Source organism: Homarus americanus, unplaced genomic scaffold (genome assembly GCF_018991925.1).
Source record: "Homarus americanus isolate GMGI-L3 unplaced genomic scaffold, GMGI_Hamer_2.0 scaffold34360, whole genome shotgun sequence".
Lineage (NCBI taxonomy): Eukaryota > Metazoa > Arthropoda > Malacostraca > Decapoda > Nephropidae > Homarus > Homarus americanus.
Window position 1 is genome coordinate 1540222 of NW_024739403.1, and position 19874 is coordinate 1560095.

General features: G+C 40.2%; 1 protein-coding gene across 1 annotated transcript; it reads right to left on the bottom strand.

The window, feature by feature from the left end:
• Positions 1–831: 831 nt before the first annotated feature.
• Positions 832–6696, bottom strand: LOC121874700 (uncharacterized protein PF11_0207-like). The gene is made up of 3 exons (XM_042378951.1): positions 6539–6696; positions 2951–3169; positions 832–1581 (listed from the first exon to the last, which is right to left on the bottom strand). Exons 1-3 carry the CDS (start codon positions 6546–6548, stop codon positions 1469–1471), a joined length of 342 nt encoding a protein of 113 aa, XP_042234885.1. The 5' UTR covers positions 6549–6696; the 3' UTR covers positions 832–1468.
• Positions 6697–19874: the final 13178 nt, after the last annotated feature.

Genomic DNA, 19874 nt, shown 5'->3' on the forward strand with positions numbered 1-19874 from the left:
AGGCTACCTCAGAGGCAAGACAAGCTATTAGCCTTATTTTAAAGTCTGAGAGAAGACTTGCTGTAAGCTGTCCCACAAGCAATATACTGTAGGATCAACAAGCTGTATCCTGTCCATCCCTGATGAATAGATAAGAAACATCCAGGAACCTAGATTACCTCTGACAGTCAGCTAGGAGTCTGTTAAAATTAACTCCGCAAGCAGATAGAAGTAAAGCTATTAACTAGTTTTCCCACATTTAAAGGGAAGACAAATTGTCATTTCTTCATAGCATTCATCTAACAAGGACAGATATATTTCTTACAAGTTGGGAGACATGCTGTAAGCTTACCATCTCCATCAGTCACAGGGAAATATGTCATGAGCAAATTACCTCTGACAACCAAAGGAGAAAAAATTAAAGCTGTGCTAAATCTAACAAATGGAGGGAAATGCTCAACTCTTATACAGTCACATGAAAGAATACCAAATTAGTAATTCATCAGCAGATGTGTTTTCTACCACAGCCCTCATAGCCTCATATGGTCATACTTTTTCCCTTTTATTTGCTACAAGGTTTCAGGGATGTGATTGTTGAATCAAAGGAGCAGTACAGTATATGTTGCTAGGGGTATGGTGGCCACCTAGGTCCCATTGGGATCTAGGGGCAATACCCTGGTGTGGGTCAATGAAAGGTGGTGATGACCCATTGTAGCCGAGCCTTTCCGGCAATTAAAAGGTGCATTTCCAAAAAACTTTTAGGAGCAGTTTTAAATTAATTTCACTAAATAATTTAATAGATGGAGTACTGTATGTGTACTGCATTTCTTGGGAAAAATTCACATCCTTAAGTTTTACAACAGATAACCAAGAGATTTATTGCTTATACTGTACAGTAACCTGCAGACTTTTACACTTTTAACCTCCCCAAATTGTTCATGTTATCTTTTAGTGGGCAAACACTTTAGAATCCATTTTTAGCTGTTAATTTTTGTAATTTCAAATAAAATTTTAAGGAGTGTATCATTAATGTGCAAGTTAAATACAATTTGGGATTCTGAGAAACAGAACATAGAGTACCATGTGTCTGAAAATCTCATGGTTTGCATACTATTTGAGATGACAATGACAATAAGAATACATAAATGATGATAAAGTTAAGTATTACAGATATCTCAATAGTGTACAACTTAACCAAGCACACTTCACATTCAGACAGTACTGTACATAATATCACTACAAAATATTACAGCTAATGAGCACTTTTGAGTAGCCAGAGAGAGGCATATCATTAACATTAAAGGGACAATAATTAATGACAAGAAAGAATCTCGGGTTTTAAAGGTTCAAAAAACTTTAAACCGACAGAATGTGTTTAAGAGAAGGTTCAGGGTTTTAAGATGGTGTGTATTTATTAGACTATATTGTGTGTTTAAAGATGATGTATGTGTGTGTACAAGACGATGTAGCGAGTGTCTATAGGGGATGGTTAAGATTCTGCTTTTGCTGCTTCTTTGGCCTCCTCTGCCGGCGCTGCGTCCTCCTTGGCTTCTTCAGCTGGTGCAGCTTCCTTAGTGGGTTCTTCAGTGGCTGCCTCACCATCTGCATTGACAAAGATGATGTCATTATAAACAAGACAGTGTAATGCTTGCTATATGTATGACAGTCTAACAGCATGCAACTGAGATCTGGGCGATGCACACACCCAGCTAATAAAATTATATGTGGCAAATGTGATAAACAAGTAATATTGCAAGTACCGGTAAATGTAGGCCTTAATATTTATCTATCCTTCAGGTATAAAAAAATAAATTATTGAAAAAGAACTGGTATATGGATAGTACAGTACCGTATTAATACTGTACAATTTACTTGATTCACAAAATTGGTTACAAATATCTCGTGAAGAGGATGGAAGAGTATGCTGTGAGCTAAACCTTTCAGAACTAGATAATGCAAAAGCTGTTGCTTGGGTCAGAATGAGATGTTTAGCCTTGCCCTGGGAAGTTCTGGAATACTAAAGTACTGTACTATGGTAATTCCGGTAATAATAACACAATCTATCGATGCTCTTAGCCGTCTCCATCTCAATATTAATTATTTGTTTTGTTTTATCCTCTTTGCCACTGATCGGCTCGTTAGTCACTTGGGTGGTCAGTCACGTCTGTTACACACTGTTGGTAAGTACTGGGCATGTACGGGCTCCTGAATGTATCTGAACCTGCTCCAGTGTTGGTCAAGTCTACCTTACTTTTGAATATTTTGCTGAGTAATGTGGCAAATTAATAACTATTTTTATTCTTTAGTTCATAATTTGTTTCCATTCTCAACGTGAAAAAGACATTGTAACTATTTATATAATTTGTCTTATACCACCCAAGCATCAGCCATAGGGACACTAACAACTATTGTACTGTACTGTGTATCTGCATGTTTATACTATCACTACTACAACATTACTGTAATCATAAGGCCACAACAACAACAAAAACAACCATAGAGCCACTAACTACAACAAGAACTATTGACAGGAGCGGGTCTTGGGGATCCGGACCCCTCCTTTTCATCAGAAAATTACAATACTTTTTCTTTAATGCAATATTGTACTCTGACGTTTTTGTATACGGTAGTAAAAAGTAACTATTATTGACCTCAGAATATCTCCTAATATCAAGTGAACATGGCTTCTAAAAGGCCTTAAAATTTCCATCATATTGGTCAGATTAAAAAAAACTTTCAGGGGGTTTACAGTGCCAAAAAAAATTATATATATATATATATATATATATATATATATATATATATATATATATATATATATATATATATATATATATATATTTATATATTTCCTGGATTCGCCCCTCATAGGGCCACTAACAACACATCAAGGTGTCCACATCATCGTCTTAATTCTGTACGGCTGCTACACCAACAGAAAAACCTTGGATTCATTTGCCAAAACACCAACCTTTTGCTTTCTCTTTTTCCTTGCTATCATCAGCTTCTTTAGTCTCTTCTTTAGTCTCCTCTTTAGTCTCCTCTTTAGTCTCCTCTTTGGTCTCCTCTTTGGTCTCTTCTTTGGTCTCCCCTTTGGTCTCCTCTTTGGTCTCCTCCTTGACCTCCTCCTTTGTTTCTTTTACATCTTCCTTTGGTTTGGTCTCTTGGACTTTCTTCACGTCAGCAGCTTCTGCAGATTAAAATACAGGTATGTTGTAAAAAAATTACTTAATATTTCGTCACACCAATCTTCCCAATTTTTTTTAAATGAATACTAAAGAAAATCCATTTATTGCCTAAGTTATCCGTAGTATATTTTGAAAATTGTGGTGTAGAAATGAGTACAAATTTAAGGGAAGTTCCCCCAATTTCCCAAAGTACTTCGTTTTCTTTTATGTTTTTTGTAGAGAAAACAAAAAACGAAATGATACTCTAAAATCTTTTAAGATATTGGATGGTTCAACACGTCTCATATTTGCAAAGGATTTCAGTGGTCTGTTTTATTCAAAGGGATGTTTTAAGATTTAAGGGGTAGTACGTTGTTGTAGAGACAGAAATGCTAAGTGGAAAGCATGAGTGTGAATATTGAGACCACCGGCCCCCTAGTAGAGGGAAACGGAAAATTTAATATAATTCAGAGCTATAGATATTATTCAGTATTCAAAAAATTAATTTTTATTATTTTGTTTAATTAGCATTAAATGGACATTAAAATTTAAATTCGTATGAGAAATTATTGGAGTATAATAGTACAGTATCCCCTGTTTGTTTACGTACAGCGGCCGGGGTGAGTTAGTAGGAAACTGTCCCGAAAGTATTCGTTGTTTTTAACTATAATGTACGAAACACAGTATAGTGTATCTATGCATCATGTCTTATTTAAGAAAATGTAAATTCTGACAATATTTCCGTAAGAGGTGTGTATGTACCGTATACAGTGTTGGCGGTACAATAGTAACACTACAGCAAGTATAGAATCTGCATTACAGATACATTCTGGAGCCAGTACATGATCAATAACTGTATTTGACAACAGTGCGTGTAATTTTAACACGTGGCATACCGCCCAAGAGGTTAACAAGACGAAGTCAGTGGCGAACCACGAAAACGGTAAATAAAATAAAGTGTATCTTTTACCATTTGATCATGGGTTGGAGTTCTGCTGGCCCAAAACAAGTGGGTGTTACCAGTGCGATCCAGCTACGAAATCCTCCGAGTACTCTGGTTTCCTCCTGAACTAACATTGGATAAATAAAGTTCGTAACAAGGTAACACAGAACGGACTAACGGAAATCACAAATAAGTGAAACAAAGCGTAGTAACTCGTTTCCTATAAGCAATAAACGTATTGTTATAAAATTGATGAAATAGTTATTACAGTTACCCGAAACCAATTACAAAATGTACGCGACTTTCAGGGTTCTGAATCCATACATATACTACCTGCAAGAGCATCAGGATGAACGAAGTTTTCATTGTAAAAAAGTTTTATTTAGTAAGTGTAGGAGGCGGTGTCCGGAATCCAGAAAAAAGGTAAAGAAAAAAAAATCACAGAAAAAAGGCACAGAAAAACCTAACCTAACCTACCTTAACGTAACCTACGTGCAATGCCATCTTATATATATTGTGTTGTCAATGCGTACAAGTCATGTAACTTTTTTTCCTGTGCTATTATTTCAGTTCACCGGTGCCCGCTGCGCAGTGAGGCACTACGCACTTAACTGCGATCCTCACGAGGGGTGTTCATTTTATTTTTCTTGGGATGAACATATTTGTGTGCGGCTGGTGAGAAACTATGATAATAGGTGTATTAGAGTAAACATTTACTAGTATGTCTTGGGGGTAGTGGTATCTTAATAACGTATCTCATTTAATATTTTTCGAGATTTTCAATAAACCCCTTTTTATGTTTAAATGTAAATGTGGTTAAGGAGTAAGGAAAAAACTACACTGAATTTACTTAGGAAGCTAAGTACAAAAACTATCGATGAAATATTCCTGTTTTAGCAGGTAATTCTTAGTGGTTGTTTGTTGCTAAAATCAAATTAGTGATTTTTTTTTTTTTTTTTTAACAATTTGCCCCGGAAGGGGGGCATCCTGTACAAAGTGAAGCGCAAAAGCGTTTACAGCGCCCAACAGGGAAATATATTAGCTAACCGAAACACCGTAGGCATGAAGGTCACGACCTTGTCACCTACAGTAGTGGGAAATTCAGGGTTGTTTTTTTTCCGGTCCTCTATCAGACATTGTATTCTTTGCATAACAAAAATGAAAATCACAACGAAAAGAAACTTTTATTATGGGCGCAAGTCCAAAAGACACAACTACAGAATTCAGTTTGGTTAAAGACGTATCTGACAATCTGTCTGCTTTAGCAATATTAATTTTTTCAAGGTACAAACTATATTACGATGTTAGTGTGTGTGAAACCGTCAAGTGTGAACATTTCCTCCCAATCACTTATCATAATGAAAAAAAAAATTAATGATATTAAAACTACAAAATAGACGCACTACCTAATGTCAAGTAAGCCACGTTATCCACAAGCGTTTTCACAGTAAATCACAATCGGTCATGATAAAACAAATCTTATAAAAAATTATCTTGAAATGCTTTATAATATGTAATGAACCCAGAAAACTAGTGTATTTAAATGCCAGTCCTTATCACACGATTAGAAAGCTCGATATATTAAACTTATTGGCTAGCGGAAGTGTCTCCTGATGGGTAACGTTAGAGCGGACAAAACTGCACCTGCGCTTTGTTAATGCAACTGTATTTACCTTTTAATAAGAAATAGCAAAGAAAACTCTAGTATGTGCAACTGTCCCACTCTATTTAGTTTGGATAGAGTGGAGTAAATCAAATAAATGTATACATTATTATTTGTTATTCAGTTGGAAAGAGCTGGGGTCACATGAACTTTATGAAGGATGGCAGGACAGATACACGTCTTGCGTGTGTATCCCGCAAGCTCTGTTTGATGGCTCGTGACCAAACATGGCTGACTGGACGTGAGCTGGTGTTAATCTGTGAGTTTTGAGTGTTTCCATCAGGCAACTCAATTGAATTTTAACATTCCATCAAGTAAGAATCTTCCGAAACGATTTACAACTGCGATTGCTGCATAATTTATTCCTACATGTACTTACTTATTCTTCCTATGTCTATCAGGATAGGGTTTTCAGACTCGATTGTTTACAATAGTGTTCATAAATATTTACATTTGCATCTACAAGCGTTAGCCTGGAAACAATTAAAAAAATTCCACCTTCTAAAGCAGTTAAGGTAAAAATATATACATTTCTATGATGTCTGGTTAAAACACACCTTTTTTATTTTATCACCAGGTTGAAACTTCTGTACCTGAATGTTATACCTAAACCTGTACTTGTGCTGATGTTTCTGATTAAAGTTTATAATCTGAATTAACATTGAACTTAAGTAGCGACATATTCATCCGTCACTTGAACCATCAATCACAACATTGATAGTCGCAGACACGTCACAGTCTCACTGACTTGCTTCGTGTACGTCTTGTTGTATTATCGACACTAACCAGAACTCATGGTGGTGGCGGAAAGGTGCTGTAGACCGGCAAGGGCTTCACAATACGAAGGGCTAGCTGGATCGACTAAGGAAAGATGGAGGCGAGCGCAGGAATATATACCCTTGCGTCAAGTTGCCAGATTCCACTTCCCGGCTCCCGCGACAAATGTGTACCACGCGACCTTCGTGGATAAGTTTCGACACTGTATTGAAGGTCTCGAGCTGGAGTTATAACACCTGGGAATTGTGATGTGTTCGTACTCTGGGTATGTGAGACTGTAACATCGCACACACATGGCGGCCAATGATGAGTTCGAAATTGCACTGAGACTCGTATCTCTTATTCTCACAATTTCTCAGTTGGGAGGAAAATTAATGTGCGTATGTTTGGGAATTCGGATACTGATCTAGGACATGCATGAAGGTACCAATGTCATTGACACCATGCCAGGCTTATCCGGTTTTCTCTCTCCATTTGTATCCAGATTCATACTGAGGAACTGCAGTTCACATTTAGAGTTACACTAAAGTGTAACGTTATGATTTAATTGTATAAAATAATGCTGTCAAAACAATACACATTTAAAACGCAAGCAATTATGTGTTACAGTAACACATAAGACTTGCAGAAAGAAACTTATCAGTGTGGGTGAACCGAAATAAATGAATTGAATAATCATCGGGAAGAAAGTCAAAAGTAGTTATTGCGGAACACACACTACTAAAAAAAAAAAAAAAAAAAATATATATATATATATATATATATATATATATATATATATATATATATATATATATATATATATATATATATATATATATATATGTGTGTGTGTGTATATAATCAAAGACCTCACCAGCCAGGAATCGAACCCTCGACCTACTGGGTGGGACTAGGGAACGCTACCGACCAACTCACAAGGACACTGAAAGCTGTCATAGACTCTATTATATTTCACACAAAGCCTGTTCATTGAGCTGATGGTGCCGTGAACTTCATTGGGAACTGCCCGTGCCTCGTATGTAGTGTCAGTAGCTTTTTACCGAATCCAACTGGTATGAAACACGAGGTACCATATATATACTTCATTTTTAGTCCATATAACACTCGTACTTTGAACATATATATATATATATATATATATATATATATATATATATATATATATATATATATATATATATATATATATATATATATGCAAGTAAATCACTGTAGGTGCGCGTGATTTAGGTATATAATATTGGCTCAAACCTTAAATACCCTAGATCTTTCATAGACAAATGCCTGAACATTATTAAGAAATCTTTTTATAGAACTGATCCCAAGCCCACCCATGACCATAAGAATCTCTTAGTATTACCATTTCACAAAAATTTCTCTCAAATTCCTTTACAACTAAAAACCTGGAACGTCATTGTGGCATTTAAAAACTCATGCAATGTTAAACAAATGTTAATCAAGAACTCCCCCAACAACACAATTGGTTGCATTTATAAAGTTCCTTGCAAGGAATGTAATATGTTTTACTTAGGCCAGACAGGTAAAGATCTTGTAATTAGACTTAAACAACATAAATATAGTGTTAGGACAGGCCAGGAATCCAATGCTCTTTTTGTTCATTTGAGGGATAACAAGCATTGCATTGACTAGGATAATGCCTCCTCTATATTACCTTGTAATTCAATTGACAGTAGGAACATCATAGAATCTAGTCTCATTAAACATACCGAAGCATTCAACATGAATTTGAGTAATGGCATGTACAGTACAAACTGGACAATTTTGTAATTAAGAAGATTTGTAACCAGGTGAGAAGGTTGGGTCACCTTACCCTCTGACCTGACTACCGACCGTTGCTGTGCTATTTAAAGATTAGTAGGGTCATTACCTAATACCTGACCATTGTGGACCTGATCTCGCCCTCTGTATATATACACCTTGCTTTGTACTTCTCCTTAGTCTGTACTCACCCCTGAAGATGTGAATTACACGAAAGCGCTTGGGAACTTCGTGTTTTCTTCTTTCCTTGTGGTTATCAGCATATACCTAGATCACGCGCACCTACAGTGATTTATATATATATATATATATATATATATATATATATATATATATATATATATATATATATATATATATATATATATATATATATATATATATATATATATATATATATATATTATTTTTTTTTTTTTTTTCAGTTTTATGTAAAACTTTTCATCGTAGATTAACTATTAATATCTATCACTAAAGGGAATTTTATGTAGATCTCAGTAAGAAGAGGCTGTGTTTAATTCGTAGTATAGCATCGTGATATGGCCGTCGCTGTTATACATTTGGACCAGTTTTGTGTACACGCGAAAGAGAATTTGGCATGCGGAGTGTGTGGCATGTAAAGTTGACCCAACACTTGGTTTGTGTCAGTGAGGGTGACGTGAGGGAGGGAGGCTGGGTTAGGACTGCCAGCTCCACCCCTTACCGCCTCCCTCCCACATGCAACAACGCCCCGTTCTAGCGCTTGTCCTGTTAACGCCCTGATGTTGCGTCATCCCATCTTTGAATCGGTCCCAGCTCCCAATCAACGCCCAAGTTGCCTGTCAACGCTGCATCAACGCCCAAGTTGTCTTGTTACCATCTTGTTTATGCCACGATGTTTCAAATCAACGCCTTATCAATGTCCGAAATATCACCCTGTCAACACCCCAAAGATCAGCTTCCGACGAAACACCCAAACACCAGCCGTCAGTGTTTTAGTGTTTATTAATTAATACAATGATAAATTTATTTCATACTTTGTACAGTAGTTAAAGTTAAGAACCATGGTTTGGTACGAATACATTAACGGGTCCCATAGTTATGGGTCACGCCTCCTACATAGACAGAAACCCCTGGGAAGAACACACGCTACTGTTATTCTCTTTTAAAGTATTCATAGTATTTTTTTTTAGTTTAACAAATTTATTGACAAATCCTGGAGTACAGTTTGCCTATTCCGAGAAATTCAGTCAGGTCTTGACACTTCTCACTGCCACGCAAGACAGAGAGTAGGAGTAAAATGTAGGTTTTCCACGAGCGAGAGAGAGAGAGAGAGAGAGAGAGAGAGAGAAACTAGATCCCCACAGGAAAGGGGGAGCTTCCTATTTAGCACGAATCTGACCTCCGACGTCAGCCAGGATGGTTCGAGTGCGACAGTGAACACGTAGCAGTGTGTGTGACGTGTAGAGGACAGAGGCCCCTTCCCTCCACCGGATAATGGACATACTAGCCAGCACGGACCTAGCTGACCTCCGACGTCAACCAGGGCGATGTGGGTGCGACGGTTAGCACGTAACAGTGTGTTTTAGAGGCGCAGATCATTGGGTGTTGGGGGAGGAAGGGGAGGGGAGTGTAAGGTTGGGGGAGGGCCAAGGGGAGGGCAGGTGGTGGAGTGTCAGAGAGAGGGAGGCAGGTGGTGGAGTGTCAGGTTAGGGAGGGGCAGGTAGGGGTGTCAGAGATGGTGGAGTGTCAGAATTAGGGAGGGGCAGGTAGGGGTGTCAGAGAGAGGGAGGGAGGGGCAGGTGGTGGAGTGTCAGAGAGGGAGGGAGGGGCAGGTGGTGGAGTGTCAGAGGGGCAGGTGGTGGAGTGTCAGAGAGAAGGAGGGCAGGTGGTGGAGTGTCAGGGGTGGGTCAGGTGGTGGAGTGTCAGGGTGGGGAGGGGCAGGTGGTGGGGGGAGGGGAGGAGGAGGCGCAAGTGGTGGAGTATCAGGGGAAGGCAGGTGGTGGGAGGCCAGGGGAGGGACAGGTGATGGAGTGTCAAGAGAGGAGGGAGGACAGGTGGTGGGGTATAAGGGGGGTGGTGGGGTATAAGGAAGGAGGTGGGGTATAAGGGAGGAGGCAGGTGGTGGAGTGCCAAGGGAGGGGCAGGATGTGGAGTGTCATGGGAGGGAAGGAGGGGCAGGTGGTGGAGGGTCATGGGAGGAAGGAGGGAGGGGCAGATGGTGGAGGGTGAAGCACTCCTCGGGCCACGTGTGCCAGACTGTCACAGTTTATTGGAGGGTCAATTGTCCAGGGTCGTGCAGCCGGCTGTTATCCTTACCCCAGCTGCTGCCCCACCTCATCCCATTCCTCCAGACCTGCCCCATGTCTCCAGCCCTTTCCCATGCCTCCAGCCCCGCCTCATGCCTCCAGCCCCGCACCATGTCTCCAGCCCCGCACCATGTCTCCAGTCCAGCACTGTCTCTGTCCCGCACCATGTCTCAGCCCCCTCCAGCCCATGTGCCTCTCCCGCCCCATGTCCCCATGTCTCAGCCCCACTCTGTCTCCAGCCCCATGCCTCTAGCCCCATGTTTGCAGCCCCACCCCATGTCTCAGCACCACCTGCCCGCCTCATGTCTACATCCAGGCCTCAGGCCTCTTCCCGACCCTCCCGTCCTGCCCCCTCTTCCTCCCTCCCCACCCCTCCTCCCCCTCCCGCCCTGTCCGCCTTGTTGTGTGTGAGTGCAAGTCTATTGGGAGCCTTTCAATCCGACCCACTTTAACCCTGTGTGTGTTTGTCTACCCTGCCACCTGTCTCTCCATCAAGGTCGTGTCGCTTCTATCCTACTCCATCCTATCGTCCCACGTTCTAGCCATCCCGCCCATCCCAATCTCTGCCCCACACCATCCTCTATCCTTCCCCATCCCACCCAGGTCTGTCCTACTTATCTCTGCCCCGCCCCAGTTCATTCAGTCTGCTGTATGCTGCTTCTCATTACCCATTGTCAACCCAAACCACCCACCTGTCCCCCCCCAGAGACAGACCCCAGGTGCACGGTGAGTTTAGGATTAGGAAATAAGTGTCTTCTGCTTCAGGCCTCTGCCAGGTATATCACGTATCTATCAGGAATGTAACGTGGCAACCTGCAGCTTCAAGTGTCTTCCTGCAACATCTCCACGTGTCTACCTGCAACATATCCACGTGTCTACCTGCAACATCTCCACATGTCTACCTGCAACATCACTTGTCTACCTGCAGTATCTCCAAGTGCTTATCTGCAACATCACATGTCTACCTGCAACATCACATGTCTACCTGCAACATCACGTGTCTACCTGCAACATTACGTGTCTACCTGCAACATCATGTATCTACCTGCAACATCACGTGTCTACCTGCAACATTACGTGTCTACCTGCAACATCATGTATCTACCTGCAACATCGCGTTTCTACCTGTAACATCATGTGTCAACCTGCAACATCATGTGTCTACCTGCAACATCATGTGTCTCCCTGTATCATCACGTGTCTACCTGTAATATCACGTGTCTAGCCGGAATCATTCGACCTGTCACGTGTCTCGCGACTCAGCGGGGAGATAAATGCCTCCCAGTATTGCTGAGTCACACACGAGTCACCAGTGCAGGCATATGAACACCAGAGAAGGCATACACACACCTCATTGCAGACATTCAAACGCACATGGACATATTAACATTAGTGCAGGCATACTAACATAAGTGGGCAGGCGTTCTGACACTTAGGCAGGCATACCAATACACTTAAGCAGGCATACCAACATCAAAGCAAGTATACCAACATATAAGCAGGCATACCAATACATATAGGCAGCTATGTCAGTACACGTGGGCAGGCATACCAACACTCATACTTGGGCAGGCCTAGGGATTGTATACTCACCCAGAGAGAGAGTTATGTGCATATAATGAGCGTAAGAGAAAAATTGGATGATATGGTGTTGACTGTCATCTCCATGGCTTGAGGATAGGAGGACAGTAGGTAGGATGCCGGGATTGGAGGCCAAGCATCAAGGTCCAGAAATAGGAGGCCAGGGAAAGAAATGTATATGTATGAGACCATGAGTAGGATGCCGGGAATAGGTCAGATATAGGAAGGCTGATAGGGCGTGGTGGGCGAGTCACACACACACGCTCAAAACAACGTCGGGAAAAAAATGTGTGTCAGTCCTCCCACTTGTGATATTAATTATACTCTGTGTAAGGAGAGAATGTACGTGTTGTTAGTGTGTAGCTAGGATATAAATATATACAGGATCATCGAAAAAGAATGACCAGATTTTAAATGGGTATTTTTATTCGGTGACCCTGTATTAGGTACACTCTAGGACAGGTACATGGAACCTACACTAGTGATTTGTGGCACCATGGGTTCTGATCCAATTGGGAGATAGTGGTACACAATTTCGAATCCCACATGCTTGGTTGTGTTAGCAGCGTCTGTGCAGTCAGCTACACCACCTTGGTTTAGTGAGGTGAATGTAGGTGTTGATCAAGGTAGAATCATTCATCTGTGTGTGTGTGTGTCCCATGCCAGCTGTCTGCCATTTTGCAAGCAAGAGAGAGAGAGAGAGAGAGAGAGAGAGAGATAAGTTAATTGATAGATAAATAATTAAATTGAATATAGATAATTACTTCGGTTGGCAAATGATTAAGTAAACAGGCACAGATAGTAAACAAATATATCGACATTTGACTATGAACAAGTAGAGAGCCAGATAAACAAAGAGATAAAGTTATCCTCCATAATGATCCCTGGCCACCGTACCGTTCCAATGCTTTAGTTGGCTGCAAGAAACAAGTGAACAGCTCCTTTCCTGCTCGGGGTGACGAACGTGGCCTCCAGGAAAATTATGAGTGGACAGTTATGTTAAACCATACCAGATATATTGACAGGTAGAATATGAGATAGAGAGGAAGACATAAGACAGAGTGAGATACAGATTTAATGGTTGACTGGTGATTTACAACTGGGTTCGTAACTGTGCGGGTGTCTGCGTGTAAGTCGGTAGGCGTGAGTGAGTGGTGGTGGAGGCGGTGAACATTCCTGTGGGTAGTGTGGTGTGCAGGCAGGCTGGCGGGGCCACCTATACTACCCTTTCCCGGAGTGGCGTCTGGGGGCTTCACAAGCGTCGGGTTCAACACGCCTTTCTTATATGACATGATAAGATTAAAAGTTTGAAATATAACACTTGTTACACTAAAATGTCATTATATATATATATATATATATATATATATATATATATATATATATATATATATATATATATATATCTACGGACCTATAGCATTAGAGATGAAAATATTAACCATTTAGGGTAAAATATAAATATATTTTTCCTTCCGATTTTTATTTGTATTTACATACTGTGATAGTAACAATTACAGGGATCATTTAACTGAGAATTTAAAGTTGTAAATTCCTTCAGTTCTTGGGAGGAGAAGGAGAGCCAAGAATGTAGTCTGCATTCCTTAGCTTGAACACGAAGCTGGTTGCTCTTGCATCTCGAATTGTTTCATTGAACTTGGAGCCTAATTCATTACAAGTATTTAGATAATTTTTTTGCTTGAAAATTTATCGCCGGATTACTGTATACAGTACTGTATATGCGCAACACTTTATGCGAGCTAGAGATTACAGCTACTTGGCTTTCGTTCTTGAGTATCTAGATTCTAGAGTGTGAAAGAATTCCTGTATATTATCGACTAACTCATCAGAGACTAGCACGTCTCTAACTATTGATGGCAAGCTATTATTTACTGTAGTGTCTGTGTAATTTCGACACTCTCCTGACAGCCGATTTTTTGTCGTAGCTAAAGTGACCTGGTTAGATGCGTTTTTATCTCCAGTCAAGAGAAACCTTAATGTATGAATCTGTCAGAATACAAGTCTAGGGCTCCAAGCTCTTGTACCAATAAGCCATGAGCAGGTTTAAGATTTCAATTAGGGTAAGGACTAAGGAGTGGGGAGTCGTATTGATTTAATGTGCTAAGTGCCAATGATCGGAGACATTGAAATAAGCTTAAGGTCTGGGGACGCCTAGGACCCCATTATCCAAATTATATAAAGAAACTTAAGGTCAAGATTCACATAGATGCGGTCAAAAGCTAGAGTTTTCCGAAAATCCCCTGCCAGCATTATGTTTCTTTCCACCAACTCGTGGAGGCATCGTCTTGTTGTGACTGGAATAGCAATTATTAAGAAATTTAATTAAGGTATAGAATCTTGTCCAAATGATTCTCTGTCTTGAGTTTATCTTTTAGAATTTGCTAAGTAAGCATATCTAGTTAAGGTTGGTGTTTTTCGAAGTTATGTTTATGCTGGGACGAGACTTGCATACTGTATGTGTAGCGAAGCAGCTGAGAGTTTGATGGCATGCAATTACTGTGGGGAGGGTAAATGATGCAGGGACTGTGCCGATGGAGTCAAGACTGCAAGTCTTAGGCAACTAGTGAATAACTTAAAGGATGGAACATGTTGCTGGTATTGCCCTGATTGTAAGACCAAAGTCAACGAGGCTATTGTGGACCCTAAGGGAAAAAGGTACTTAGAGACGAAAATAGATGAAGCTGGATAATTGTTGGTTGCCAGACTAGACCAAGTTGGGAAAGATGTCCTCACTAAGACTGAAGAAGTAACCGTTAGGATAGAAGGAGCAGCCAAGAAAAGCTATGTTTTGGTTGCAGCAGGGTCACAGACGGTGACAGACAGTAATGACAGATCCGAGCAATGTCCTGCAGCAGCTAGGGACTCTGGATGTAGAAGAGTGTTGACAAGACTACAGCCAGTAGGCCTATTGATATGGGAGAGGAGGAGCACCGGGAACGACTCGAGGGGTATTCACTGGCCTGCCTCACTGAGACGCAAGGACGCAGACACTGCTGAATATCATAGCCAGTAAAGTGAACCATTTGATTGATAAATATATACCGAAGAGCAGTGGATTCGCTCGTTTCAGGAATACAAGTAAAATTAACTCAAACATTTAGGTGCATTCTAAGATCTTCATTTGCAAGCTCGGCCCAAAAGTACAAAATGTAGAAATATAATATTACTTTCGTTGAAACAGTGTATTCGTCTATTAAAACAAACTTTAACACCTTCAATAATTTAAATCTGCGAATAATTTGAATTATCTAAAGTCGATATCAAAGAAACATTGAGTATTATCTCTCAAGTATCTGCTAAGTTGCTTTGTTGGATATATATCTAATTTAGAATGAAGTTTAGGTTTTTTGTTTGATCACATTTCTTGTAGAATTAAATCCAATCTATCATAACGTAATCTAGTCCAACTTAAACTAAATCTACCCATAACAAAATAATTGTACTTAAATTAATCTACCTAAACTAACAGTCTAAAGCAACTAACATAACAAAAACTTACCCAATTTACATTAACAAACCTAACTTAAATCAATTAAACCAATCGAAATTAACCAAACTTGAACCGAACAATGTATCTAAACTATCTTGTCAATTGGGCTACGTCAATATTGTTATTGTTTATGCACTCTGTATCTGTATTTTTCTGGCAAAATAAAATTTCAATATCAATAACTCGATCCAAACTAACTCGACTCGGATTTACCGGAATGTTAAGACTAGCAAGAAATCTGAATTGTTGTTTCCTAGTGACAAACAGCCTGAGAGAAATTTTGCAGGATTTTACGTGTGTGGGCCCAAAAGGCTGCCTGATATCCCCTTGCGTGTGTCTAGACGTTGTTCATTTACCCCCAGCGACCTCTGATAATTACTGCTGGGTTACTCACTATATCCACACAGCTGCTAATAGTGGGTATGTGTGCTGTGTACATGTCTGTGTGTGTGTGTGGTGTTTGTATACGTGTGTGGGCGATTGTGAGTGATTTTGTGTGGGTGTGTGTGTGTGTGTCTATGAGCACTGCTTCACCAACACCAGTAAACTGAACCATCATATCAAACCCCAACAACATGGTCAGACACTCACACAGACAAGTTAAAAACTTCACCTCGAGACTTAAACCACTGATACCACATAGGCGAGTCGTTCACCCTACTGATATCACTCTTACATCTACTTAAGTGTGGAGTCAAGGACGAAACTGGGTATTTTTCTTGGCCGCCACTGAGGTTTTGAACAAGTAAAATAATTTTTAACTAACGTGTATGATTTTAAGGGTTCGCCGACGACTTCTCACTGAATAAGATCTCATTTTGATAACTTACCACTGGACAAGTTCTCTTTAGTTAATTTGCCATTGGACAAAATTGTATTTTTGAGAATTTTGCTCGGGACGAAATTATATTTGATAATATATCACTGGACAAAATGAAACTTTACTACTGGAAAAAATTTATACGAAGATTTCCTACCGGACAAAATTGCTTCTTGATAATTTACCATTGGACAAAATTCCCTTGCTCATGTCAGATTGACTAAATTTCTTGCTCAGTATATCAAGTTGCTTTTGGGCCAAATTACTTTGCAAGTTAGTGTTTAGGGTAAGTTTTTTATTTTTATTTTTTTTATTTATTGGGCACGCCCCTACAGCCTTGCGCAAGGTGAAGCGCAGAAGCGTTTACAGTGCCCAACAGGGAAGCATGCTAAGTTCATGCTTGCCTTTATGTCTCATGAGTTAAGGGCGTAGAAGCCTGAAGAGTCAAGGGCATAGAAGCCTGGAGAGTCAATGGCTTATGTCATCAAGTTATTGGAAGCTCCAACAACTTGTCCCTGAATACGAATTCGCAACTTTCGATTTACACCAGGTACCTACTTTACTGCTAGGTGAACAGGGACTAATGGGGGCTAGGAAGTATGTCCAAACAACTTCCACCGGCCCGGGAATCGAACCCGTGACATCTCGTTTGCGAAGGCAAGAGCGGTACCACTCTACCACCAGCACCCATATGTAGGGTTTGGTCCCATAACCTTTCCTCTCTATGTTTATTTATTTTATTTTTTTCCTAGAGGTAAAAATTCAGTCAAGTGGCCCCGAGGGTTGGTGGAGAGCTTGGGGTCTAGGACAACTCCTTCCTCAATGTTCCTCAAATCGCTTGGGGTGAATTATACACTGCTGTTCCTGTGCTTTAATAAGCATTTATACATATTAAATTTAAATATTTTACCTGAAAATGAAAGATATGAAAAAAAAATTTTTGGTTCTGATATATTTAGATGGATCGTGTCATTTGAAAAATAAATAAATAGTTTTGCGGTCTTGTTTGTAGTATTTTCTGACACTGGAAGTTGTACTCAGCCCAGCGTGTAACCTGAGAACCAGTGTTTGATTTTGTGAGTGTGTATGCGCGGCCTACAGTATTGTGAGAGTAACCTGACACCTGCGCGCCAGGGTGTTCGGACACTGGCTAATCAGCGACCAAAGGCTTATTACTTCGTGTCGTGGAATCTCGAAGAAAAATTGGCGTGACGGTATTGTTTTCATGGGTGCTAGGCGCGGAAATTAAAGGGCATTCACATGATGTCCTGCAGGTCGTCACTGTGCAGCCCAGCATCAGAGAAGTCTTCCCTTGTGGTTTACTCTCCCTCAGTGGGTAAGTGGCTAATAACTGTTTACGATGTCTGAGCATGACAAGAGAACCAATTGCCGCTTTCTAGGGATACCTTCTTTATTTTCTTTCCTTTATCCTCTTTATTTCTTTCTCTCTCTTCTCATATCCGTTTTTTATTCTTTGTGTTATTGACTTAAATACAGCATATCACCATCGCCTTTGTGTGTGGTGTGGGTGAAACTGGTTGTGTATCTGGTGCAGTTGAAAGCATTACGTATGCTGGTTGTTACTGCTGGTTTGTCTCAACCAACCTTGATTCAGTTTTGTAAGAGTACAGTAGAGGTAAACTGCTAACATCAACAGGTTTGAGTGTTAAGTACAAGATAGAGTACAATGCACTTTTTTTGATGAAATCATCTGTATAGAGACGTCAACATAAGGTACAGTACAGGTAATGTACGAGTACAAATTGTATTTGTCTTTAGATCAATGTTATTTATCCAGGAAGAAAAGTCAGTCCAGGTACAGGAACAGTTATTTCCTGGTAATAACAATACAGTATACAGTAATGCCTTAACCGAGACACCAACGTTACACATTACATAAACTAAACCACTTGATACGTTAGATTAAGATAAGCCAATGTTATTGTATTGACCCTAGTTTTAATTGAAGAGTTTAAGTCATGTTTTGTTTTATATAAAATAATCTAAGACCGAATATTGTTATATTGTCTGTAAGCCACTATATTATGCGTAAAATTTACTATTGTAGAGTTAGTGTAAGAGGTTAGGGTATGTGTAGACTAAGATACATTTTAATCACGTGGTATACTATGTATAGGCTGTGTTAGGGTATACATAGCACTGCGTGTGGCGATGTAGACTTCCCTCCTCTTACGTTTACTTTACTTTTATCCCTCTCGCCACTTATCGGCGCGTTAGCCGCATGGGCGGTCGGTACCTGCACCAGTATTGGTCAAGTCTGGTCTTGAAAGAGCTCACACTTGGCAGATTGTTCCAAGAGTTTACAATTCTCACCCAGATAAAGTTCGCCCTTACAGTTTTCTGTACTTGTGGCTTCTTCAACCTTGAGCTGTGACCCCTTGTGGGGCGGGCGTCCGCCAGCTCCAGGTATGGACACTCGACTGAGTAGTGCCCTCTAAGATGTTTATGAATTTCAATTAGATCACCCCTTGCCCGTCTATAGTATAAGCTAGGCAGTTGCAGGCGTTCTAATCTCTCTGGGTAACTGAGATGCGCTCCTGTGGGTTGCCCTACATAATCCTATCTAACCTTACCTCAAGCTGTGGAAGAGGGTGTTAGGTTTAAGGTAATTTGAACTGATGGAATTTTGTTCGCTTTATCACTCTAGTGTTGGGATTTTTCCTGCTTCATTATTTTAGTGATGAAATTATATTTCATTTGTATTTACGTCTGTTAGGATTTTGTCCATACATCATTTCATCCTGTCCGACGGATACAGTCACTGTGGGGGCGAGACCCTGACACACCAGCGTAATGTTGTCCACTTTACTACTTGTTGCGCTCAAGGGGTGACACAGACTAGGAATCTCGCTCAAGCTCTAGTTGCAGGAGGATGATCAAGAAATAAGACCTCGCTCAAGCAGTAGTTGAAGGTAACTAACTCAGACTCGGAAGTTCGTTCAAGTTATAGTTGGAGAAGACTGACCGAGAATACGAAATTTCCCTTTTTAAGGTTGTTGGCTTGTTGAGTTGTTTTTGTTTCCAAGTGGAAAATTAGAAGTGTTAGTGAGTTATTTATAGAAAGTGTAAATAATACAAAGAGTATAATAGAGCATAATTGCCTGCTATCGTTCTACATCTTCGAGCTTTTTCACTTTCGTGTCTGGATTCGTTGTTCTTAAGTTTTGTGTCAGCACTGGCGCTAAGTGAGGATATCTTGTAAGAGTGGCCACAGGGTATTTTTATTTGTTTTTTGGATGTTATAATTGTGTTATATTTAAAGTGAACCTGTACAATGAGTTCATACGTCTCCCGGTTACGAGGAAAATTCATCGTATACACACCTTTGAGAATCGGGGTCCT

What these genes read in the sequence shown, in the direction of transcription:
- LOC121874700 (XM_042378951.1), bottom strand. An exon ending in GGAAAAAGAGAAAGCAAAAG is followed by an intron (nt 1,582 to 2,950) that starts GTTGGTGTTTTG and finishes TTGTCAATGCAG; the next exon opens with ATGGTGAGGCAGCCACTGAA.